At 43.8% G+C, this 10,000-nt stretch overlaps 2 protein-coding genes across 2 annotated transcripts in view; one reads left to right on the plus strand and one right to left on the minus strand.

Annotated features, from left to right (window-relative positions):
* Positions 1–10,000, plus strand: part of uxt (ubiquitously-expressed, prefoldin-like chaperone) — a 363,866-nt gene that overhangs the window by 321,322 nt on the left and 32,544 nt on the right. The gene's annotated exons all lie outside the window — the stretch shown is intronic.
* The window catches only part of ptpn18 (protein tyrosine phosphatase non-receptor type 18), a 24,442-nt gene continuing 17,115 nt past the window's right edge, over positions 2,674–10,000 (minus strand). Inside the window, exons 11-15 of the mRNA XM_078288541.1 lie at positions 7,691–7,752; positions 6,340–6,465; positions 5,440–5,654; positions 5,051–5,140; positions 2,674–3,521 (exon numbers count right to left, since the gene is read on the minus strand). Of these exons, the coding sequence (XP_078144667.1) occupies positions 3,448–3,521; positions 5,051–5,140; positions 5,440–5,654; positions 6,340–6,465; positions 7,691–7,752 (567 nt within the window). The 3' untranslated portion in view covers positions 2,674–3,447. The remainder of the gene's footprint in view (positions 3,522–5,050; positions 5,141–5,439; positions 5,655–6,339; positions 6,466–7,690; positions 7,753–10,000) is intronic.

A 10,000-nucleotide genomic window follows, 5' to 3' on the forward strand; every position in this document is an offset into this window, starting at 1 on the left:
TCTCTCTCTCCCTCTCTCTCCCTCTCTCCCTCTCTCCCTCTCTCTCTCTCTCTCTCTCTCTGTGATGTGATGAGCAGCAGCTGTCTGATGATTCTGTTATGAATTCTCTGTATGAACTCCAAACACAATCTGACATTATGGATGTTTTGACAGGAAGTGATCGCGTATAAAACATAATCATAACGATCAATCATAAACTCTGGTGTTTAAACATGCAGATGGAAAATGGATGGAAAAAAAATCCAAAATAAACTGAGGAAATATCCAAGATGAAAGTAAAGAAACCAGGTGAAGAGTTTTCCTTCCAGAAGAGATATTAGATATAAAATATAAAAGAGAGACATTCTCCATTTGAAAACAATGACTCTCTTCTGATGAAATAATAGCTGGTGTTACAGTGAAGTGCATTATGGGTAAAGGACGAAACACTAACTATAAAAAAAAGTAAATCTTGACTGTCTCTACAACTAGAACAACATCCAAAATGATGACTAGAACTGTATTTTTGGTTCGTTTTTTTTTTTGTTTTTTTTGATGCAGAGACGACGATGAAACATTTTCAACCAATCAGATTAAAGTTGTAAGGAAGAAGGGGGCGGAGCATCTGGCAGCTCACTGCAGCCATGTTGGTTTTTAGATTAATAACTTCTGAAAACAAAATCTCATCATTTCATCATTAGTGAAATCCGTTACTGATCAACAGTTTAAAACTTCAGCTGTCTGATAGATAGATAGATAGATAGATGATAGATAGATGATAGATAGATAGATAGATAGATAGATGTAGCAGTGTGGGTGAAGTGTGATCCATGTGTTGAGTGAGATGTTCTCTCTCTCTCTCTCTCTCTCTCACTCTCTCACCCTCTGTCACTCGATGTACGAGAGGTCAGCTGGTGTGTGTGTGTGTGTTAATCCCATGCTAATGTGAAACAGGATTCTAATGAGCTGCTGTCACACACACACACACACACACACACACACACACACACACACACACACACACACAAACTAGGTACCATATCCAGTGCTGAGTATGTTATGAGACAGACAGGCAGACAGACAGACAGGCAGGCAGACAGACAGACAGGCAGACAGGCAGACAGACAGACAGACAGACAGACAGACAGGCAGACAGGCAGACAGACAGTCAGACAGGCAGACAGGCAGACAGACAGACAGACAGACAGACAGACAGACAGACAGGCAGACAGGCAGACAGACAGGCAGGCAGACAGACAGACAGACAGACAGACAGACAGACAGACAGGCAGGACAGACAGGACAGACAGACAGACAGTCAGACAGGACAGACAGGCAGGCAGACAGACAGGCAGACAGACAGACAGGCAGACAGTCTCAGTCTCTCCCTGTAGCTTCATGTCTCTCTGCTGCCTCTCTGTGTTCAGCAGTGGAACAACAAGACTAAATCTGAATTCACAGTAGAAATCAAGTTTAATAAAACAAAGTTGGCTCTGACTTTATTCATAGTAATGAGTCATTAGTAATCATTTTTACTACTGTAATTTATTACAATTTATTATATAGTTTTGTTTTATTTATTATATAGTGTTAATGGCATTTATTCAGCTCCACTCTTATAAATCAGGGCTCTAAAAGGTTTCTTCTCAGAGGGACAAGGATCTCCCTAGAACCTTAAAGGTTCTGCTACTTCAGCCCAGGGCAGCTGGCCTGCTCCGGAGCAGGGTTAGCAGGGTTACCCCGACTTTTCAGGGTTCTCCCCAGGAAATTGTTTAAAACCAGGGTTCTCTGTTGGCTGTGTGAACAAGGTTAGAACACTTTTGTGTCACTTGTGTGTTGTCCAATCAAATCAATCTTCTCCCTCACAACGTTGCTAAGCAACAATGCATGGCATTCCTAGGCTCAAGTGTTTTTATTACCACAGAATATTCAGACATGTAAGTCCTGGGCAACAAGAATGCTGTGTGAATCGTTAGCCCTGGGCTAAGAGGTAGCCATGGGTTAAATGTCTGTGTGAACAGGGGTTAAAATAACACTGGGCCAGCTGTTAGCCCAGGCCAGCTGTTAGCCCAGGGTTAAGCTAACACTGGGCCAGCTGTTAGCCCAGGGTTAAGATAACACTGGGCCAGCTGTTAGCCCAGCTGTTAGCCCAGGGTTAAGCTAACCCTAAGCCAGCTGTTAGCCCAGGCCAGCTGTTAGCCCAGGGTTAAGCTAACACTGGGCCAGCTGTTAGCCCAGGCCAGCTGTTAGCCCAGGGTTAAGCTAACACTGGGCCAGCTGTTAGCCCAGGGTTAAGATAACACTGGGCCAGCTGTTAGCCCAGCTGTTAGCCCAGGGTTAAGGTAACCCTAAGCCAGCTGTTAGCCCAGGGTTAAGCTAACCCTAAGCCAGCTGTTAGCCCAGGGTTAAGCTAACCCTAAACCAGCTGTTAGCCCAGGGTTAAGCTAACCCTAAGCCAGCTGTTAGCCCAGGGTTAAGCTAACCCTGGGCTAAGGATGTGCTGTGTGAAAAGCCCTCATGAGTGTATTACAACTCAACAGCAGCAGCAGGTTCCTGTTGTTTGATGCAGTCATTGGAAATAAATCTGATTTAAAGGGTTCAAAATGTTTTCAAATGAATTGTAATTGTAATTTCCATATTTGTATTTTAATATTTGTGAAATAAATCAAACACAGTTCTGTATGAGAGTTCAGCAAAGTTTCAGACAAACCTTTAATTATAAATTTAAAAAATCTTTTATTTAGTACAAATATTGGAACAGACGTTTAGCATGAAGGCTGCTGTGCAAAACTATTGAAAAACATCAAAGAGTTTTCACAGATAAACTGTCAGTCAAACAGCAAAGTAGAAATTCATCACACAGAAGGTTTTAACAACGAGCGACAGTCCAGTTAGAGTCCAGTCCAGTCCACTTCCACAGTCCGGTCTCAAAAGCCAGTCCAGTCCTCAAAGTCCAGTCTGGTCTAACAGTCCAGCTCAGTGTAAAAGATTAGTCTGGTCCAGTCTGGTCTAATGGCCTAGTCCAGTCCAATTTAATCCAATCCAGTCCGGTCTAATAGTCCAGTTCAATGCAGTTCAGTCTGAAAGTCCAGTCTAATAGTCTAGTCAAGTCTAGTCCAGTCTAGCTGCCCAGTCCAGTTGAGTGTAATGGTCTAGTATAGTGTAATCCAGTCCACTCCAGTCCAGTCCAGTCTAATAATTAAATCCAATCTGGTCTAATAGTCCAGTGCGTCTATTACTGCAGTCTTCTCTGGTCGAGTCCAGTCTGAAAGTCCAGTTCAATCCAGTCCAATGTAATCCAATAAAGTCCAGTCCAGTCTAATAGTCCAGTCCTGTGTAATCCAGTCCAGTGTAATCCAGTAAAATCCAGTCCAGTTTACCACTCCAGTCCAGTGTAGTCCAGTCTAACAGATAAAGTCCAGTCCAGTCTACGGCCTTGTCCAGTCCAGTTAAACCAGTCCAGGTCTTTCATCTCTCCAGTCGGCTCCACTCAGCAGGAGGATCTCTGGGTCCTCTGGGTTTCTGAATACGACTGTTGAACCCTGAGGAATACAACAAATACACCGTTAAACCCTGTCAACAACAAATACACCGTTAAACCCTGTCAACAACAAATACACCGTTAAACCCTGTCAACAACAAATACACCGTTAAACCCTGTCAACAACAAATACACCGTTAAAGGATCAGTTGATAGATGTAGTTCCTCTATATAATTCCTCTCTTCCGCCTGTAGCTCTTGGACCCACAGACAGTATTGTCTGTAGTGGTTGGACCCACAGACAGTATTGTCTGTAGTTGTTGGACCCACAGACAGTATTGTCTGTAGCTCTTGGACCCACAGACAGTATTGTCTGTAGTTGTTGGACCCACAGACAGTATTGTCTGTAGCTGTTGGACCCACAGACAGTCTTGTCTGTAGCTGTTGGACCCACAGACAGTATTGTCTGTAGCTGTTGGACCCACAGACAGTATTGTCTGTAGCTGTTGGACCCACAGACAGTATTGTCTGTAGCTCTTGGACCCACAGACAGTATTGTCTGTAGCTGTTGGACCCACAGACAGTCTTGTCTCCAGTCAGCTGTCAGTAGAAGCAGCGAGCTCCGCTGCCTCCAAACTGTTTGTCAGAATATTCCAGAAAAGTCGTTTGTGAAAACGATCCGGAGAGCGACCGACGTATTTCTCTCCACGGCCCGGAAAGCGGCGGCACCGACCGTTTCCCCTCGGCGGATCGTCTTCTACCGAACTCTACCGTTTACGATCCGACCCGACCGTCCGGAACCGGATCGCTCCGCCGGGAACCGCCTTTCACCCCACAGCGCTCTGTGCTGCGGCAGAAAAAAATAGTTCTGTGGTTTCCTGATTAGTGAAAGTTGAGTAATGGAGGAACCACAGATAATTTGTCTAGTTCAGCATGAAATGTCCATTATGGAATTTTAAGTGTTAGTTGCTATGGCAACAACACAGTCTGGACATTAAGGTTGTAAAGTCTGTCACACTGTGAGAACTGAGCAGATGAGTCTGTTAGCAAACTGTCAGAACTCAACTGGAAGCTAACGTTAGCGACGAGGCTAACGTAGCTTCATCACAGACTGTACTTCTCTCTCTAGCTCTTCTAGTCAACATTAGCATGTTAGCAATCCATGGCAGCAAGGAGACAGAGAAGCTGCTTTGGTTCTTGCTGTAAAACCTCTCAGCTCAGTGACTTGCTGTGAGTCTCTTTATACAGAAGCTAGTCCAACGGGTCACAGCAAGATGGCCGCCGCTCCGACCGTCCAGGACCGTTGATTTGAATGGGAATGACCGTTCTATCTGTTCTAGTTCTGTGGGAGGAACTGAGTCATGTTTCCTCTCGACTCTCTGTGGAGCCACAAACGGCTTTTCTGGAGATATTTTGACAAACAGTTTGACAAACAGACTCTGGAGACAATACTGTCTGTGGGTCCAAGAACTACAGGAGGAAGAGACTCATTATATAGAGGAACTAAATCACTGAACTGATCCTTTAAAGCCTGTCAGAAATGCAACAGAAACAGAAGTAGTTAGAGTTCGACAGCAGCACCATACTGACCCAGGCCTCCAGCCGGACAGTAGCTGGTCATGTCTTTCATCGGACTGGAAACAAATTCATAATCATCATCTGCTGGTGACTGATGCTCAGCTGGAAGGACAGAACAATAAATAAACTTCAGTGTCTATTATCTTCAATGAAATGAGCCAGTTATCTTAAAGTTTCAAATGTTATCTGAATATATTTGCGTGTATTGAACGTCAAATGTTTCATGAAGTGACAGCAGTGCTGCAGTCGAGTCCCAAGTCCTTAAATTTCGAATCCTAGTCACCAAGATCATGTCCGAGTCGAGTCTCCAGTCCTCAGTCCGGACCGTTCCTAATGTCCATTCATTCTCCCTTTATTCCTTCCTTCCTTCCCTTACAACCTTCCCTTCCTTCCCTCCTTACCCGCCACCAGCGAATATCCTCCATTGTTGCCTAGCAACGATGATCCCTCCCCCAGCCTGGGATTGGTTGGTTCTGCTTTGTCATAGATGGGTGTGGCAGAATGAGTTGAGCTGATTGGCCTAGACCGGGGCCTGACTGCAGTGTAGACGGGGCCCGCCCCAGCGCCTGAGGGGTCGTTGTCATAGTGATGGGAGGAGTCAAACAGCATCAGAATACTGGGAGCAGAAAGAGGAAGAGTTTTTTTTATCTGTTATTAGCCATTGTTGATTTTCCATTAATTGAAACTTAAATAGAGGTTGGTTCCAAAATGAAATCTTATCTGAATAAGTGAAGCCGACTGACAAACTGATTGATAGCAACAATTTAAATAAATTATATTATAAGTGGCACTTTTTAAAATCACAATGAAATGAAAAATTACTTTTTCACCTTGTTATCTAATTTTCCATGTCATAATATAAACCTATTTAACAATAAGAAACAATTCGTTTTCATTTTCTTGTATTTTTATATCAAAATCTCATTGCTTTTACTTCCTGGAAATCTATGTATTTTTAGTGTTACTTCACAGATTTCTGAACAATTAAAACTGCCTTTCTCTCCCTAATGGACAGCTGATAGGTTTACAGTTTTGAATGATCCGTCCCATAGGACGTCCCGCCCCAACATCCTGTTTCAACAGGAAATACATCGGATTACCAAAGCAAGATGTTCTCAAAATGCTGTTTCACTGGGAAAAGAGAGTTGGTAACTTAAGTCCTTGGTTGACAAAGCAATAACACTTTTACACACTCCTATTTCAGAGATAAGGAAGGACAAAAGTTATCTTGTTCTATTTTTTAAAACAGATATATAGCGATTTCAATAGAACTCAAATACTCCTATGAAATGTTTCTCTACCTGCTTCCATCTTTGGACCTGGGCGTGGCTACAGGAGGGTGGGCGGGGCCTGTGGAGGGTGGGTGGGGCTGTTTGGGCTTGTTGACCACAGCGTACGTATCATTCATGTCAGTCCGCTGGGAAGACCTGGATACAGACAGATGGAAATAAGATCAATAATTAATATCCAGAGTCAGTAAGATAGTAAGCAAAGCCAATCAATTGAGTCCTGTGTGAAAGTAGCATTAGAATGATTTTTTAAGCTTTAGGTGAAAACTTTATTTTGGAGTGCAGGGTTAGAGCTATAAAATATTGCATAACGAAACTGACCAGTTCAACTGAGGAGCTGGAATTGGAAAAAAAACCTTCAGGAAACAGAATTGAGTTGAATTGGAATCTCAGTTCAGGTCCTGAATGGATCAGGTCTGGTTCAGACTCCTGAGTCTCGTCCCTCCACTCTTCACATTTAGTCGATAGATTCAGAGAGTCTGGTGTTTCCCTCGTCAACGGCTTGTTCTCCCTCCGAGAAACGATCGAGCCAATCAGAGCCTTTGTGGGCGGGGCTAAAGTTTGAACCATTCGTGCAATGAGGTTAACACCTTAATACGTCGGTCACTAGTGATCGGTTCAGATACGTCGGTCACTAGTGATCGGTTCAGATACGTCAGTCACTAGTGATTAGTTCAGATACGTCGGTCACTAGTGATTGGTTCGGGGAAAATCAACCCCCCCCACACAGAAAACGGCTAGCGAGGAGGAAATCTCACTGGATGATGGAGTGGAACCAGACGGACGCTCAGTCTGAACGGATCAAACCTGCTCAGAGTCTTGGAGGAAACGTTAAATCTCCTCATGGCTCCTGCTGAGTGTTTCAGTCTGAAGCTGCTGCATATTTACATCTCACCAGGAAGTCACTCCTCGCTCTCAACTTTCTGCTCCAGCCATGTGACCGCAGTCGCCATGGTAACGCTGCTGGTGAAGCACCACAGCGGTGCGGTTTAACCAGAGAGACTGACTGGTTTCTACTCATTTCCTCCTCTCCCCTCCTCTCCCCTCCTCTCCTCTCCTCTCCTCTCTCATCTCCTCTCCTCTCCTCCCCTCCTCTCCTCTTCTCTCTTCTTCTCTCCTCCCCTCTCTTCTCCTCCTCTCCTCTGTCTCCATGGTAATGGGGTAACATATGGGAATGGAGGGATGGAGGAATGGAAGGAAGGGTGCGAAAGTGTTAATTTAACACGTTGGGGTGAGACATCCTGCCTGTCTGTCTCTCTGCCTGTCTGCCTATTTGTATAAAGATAGATAGATAGATGGATGGATGGATGGATAGATAGATAGATAGATAGATAGATAGATAGATAGATAGATAGATAGATACCTCTTGGTGGTTGTAGTTTTCTCTCCTGGTCTCTTCAGTGGCTCAGTCTCATCATACGCTGCCTGTTTCAGTTGCAGGACAAACACAAACTGCTTTAGTTCAGTTCAGTTTAGTTTAGTTTACAGTTGAGTTGAGTTGAATTTAGTTTAGTTTAGTTTAGTTTAGTTTATAGTTGAGTTGAATTGAGTTTTAGTTGAGTTTAGTTTAGTTTATAGTTGAGTTGAGTTTTAATTGAGTTTAGTTGAGTTTAGTTTATAGTTGAGTTGAGTTTAGTTTATAGTTGAGTTGAGTTGAGTTTAGTTTATAGTTGATTTAGTTTAGTTTAGTTTATAGTTGAGTTGAGTTTGTATGTATCTGCTGCTCAGTCAGTCAGAACTCAACACTCTTGGGTTCTGACTTCCTGTTTGGTTTGATCGGACTCTTTCTGAACGCACCTCCGCTCTTTTCTCTGTGACCTGCAATGTTTGGAAAACTAATCTACATCTGCTAAAAACTAAACTACATCTGCTAAAACTAAACTACATCTGCTAAAACTAAACTGCATCTGCTAAAACTAAACTGCTAAAACTAAACTGCTAAAACTAAACTACATCTGCTAAAAACTAATCTACATCTGCTAAAAACTAAACTACATCTGCTAAAACTAAACTGCATCTGCTAAAACTAAACTGCATCTGCTAAAACTAAACTGCTAAAACTAAACTGCTAAAACTAAACTACATCTGCTAAAACTAAACTGCATCTGCTAAAACTAAACTGCTAAAACTAAACTGCTAAAACTAAACTACATCTGCTAAAAACTAATCTACATCTGCTAAAAACTAAACTACATCTGCTAAAACTAAACTGCATCTGCTAAAACTAAACTACATCTGCTAAAAACTAATCTACATCTGCTAAAAACTAATCTACATCTGCTAAAAACTAAACTACATCTGCTAAAACTAAACTGCATCTGCTAAAACTAAACTGCATCTGCTAAAACTAAACTGCTAAAACTAAACTGCTAAAACTAAACTGCTAAAACTAAACTACATCTGCTAAAACTAAACTGCATCTGCTAAAACTAAACTACATCTGCTAAAACTAAACTGCATCTGCTAAAACTAAACTACATCTGCTAAAACTAAACTGCATCTGCTAAAACTAAACTGCTAAAACTAAACTGCTAAAACTAAACTGCTAAAACTAAACTACATCTGCTAAAACTAAACTGCATCTGCTAAAACTAAACTGCTAAAACTAAACTGCTAAAACTAAACTACATCTGCTAAAACTAAACTGCATCTGCTAAAACTAAATGACTGTAGGAACTGGTTCTCCAGCTCTATTCTTCACACCTGACTCAGTGAAGAGCCAAACATTCTCCTGAACCTGAACTGGAGGACATGAGGACATGAGGACATGAGGACAGAGGGACATGAGGACAGGAGGACAGAGGGACATGAGGACATGAGGACAGGAGGACATGAGGACATGAGGACAGGAGGACATGAGGACATGAGGACAGGAGGACAGGAGGACAGAGGGACATGAGGACATGAGGACATGAGGACATGAGGACAGAGGGACATGAGGACAGAGGGACATGAGGACATGAGGACAGGAGGACATGAGGACATGAGGACATGAGGACAGGAGGACAGGAGGACATGAGCACATGAGGACATGAGGACAGAGGGACATGAGGACAGGAGGACAGGAGGACAGGAGGACATGAGGACAGGAGGACATGAGGACAGGAGGACATGAGGACATGAGGACAGGAGGACATGAGGACAGGAGGACATGAGGACAGGAGGACATGAGGACATGAGGACATGAGGACAGGAGGACAGGAGGACAGGAGGACAGAGGGACATGAGGACAGGAGGACATGAGGACAGGAGGACAGGAGGACATGAGGACATGAGGACAGGAGGACATGAGGACAGGAGGACAGGAGGACAGGAGGACAGGAGGACATGAGGACAGGAGGACATGAGGACAGGAGGACAGGAGGACATGAGGACAGGAGGACATGAGGACAGGAGGACAGGAGGACAGGAGGACAGGAGGACATGAGGACAGGAGGACAGGAGGACATGAGGACATGAGGACAGAGGGACATGAGGACAGGAGGACAGGAGGACATGAGGACATGAGGACAGGAGGACATGAGGACATGAGGACATGAGGACATGAGGACAGAGGGACATGAGGACATGAGGACATGAGGACATGAGGACATGAGGACAGAGGGACATGAGGACAGGAGGACAGGAGGACATGAGGACATGAGGACAGAGGGACATGAGGACAGTTTATGTA

Source organism: Centroberyx gerrardi, chromosome 14, assembly GCF_048128805.1.
Source record: "Centroberyx gerrardi isolate f3 chromosome 14, fCenGer3.hap1.cur.20231027, whole genome shotgun sequence".
Lineage (NCBI taxonomy): Eukaryota > Metazoa > Chordata > Actinopteri > Beryciformes > Berycidae > Centroberyx > Centroberyx gerrardi.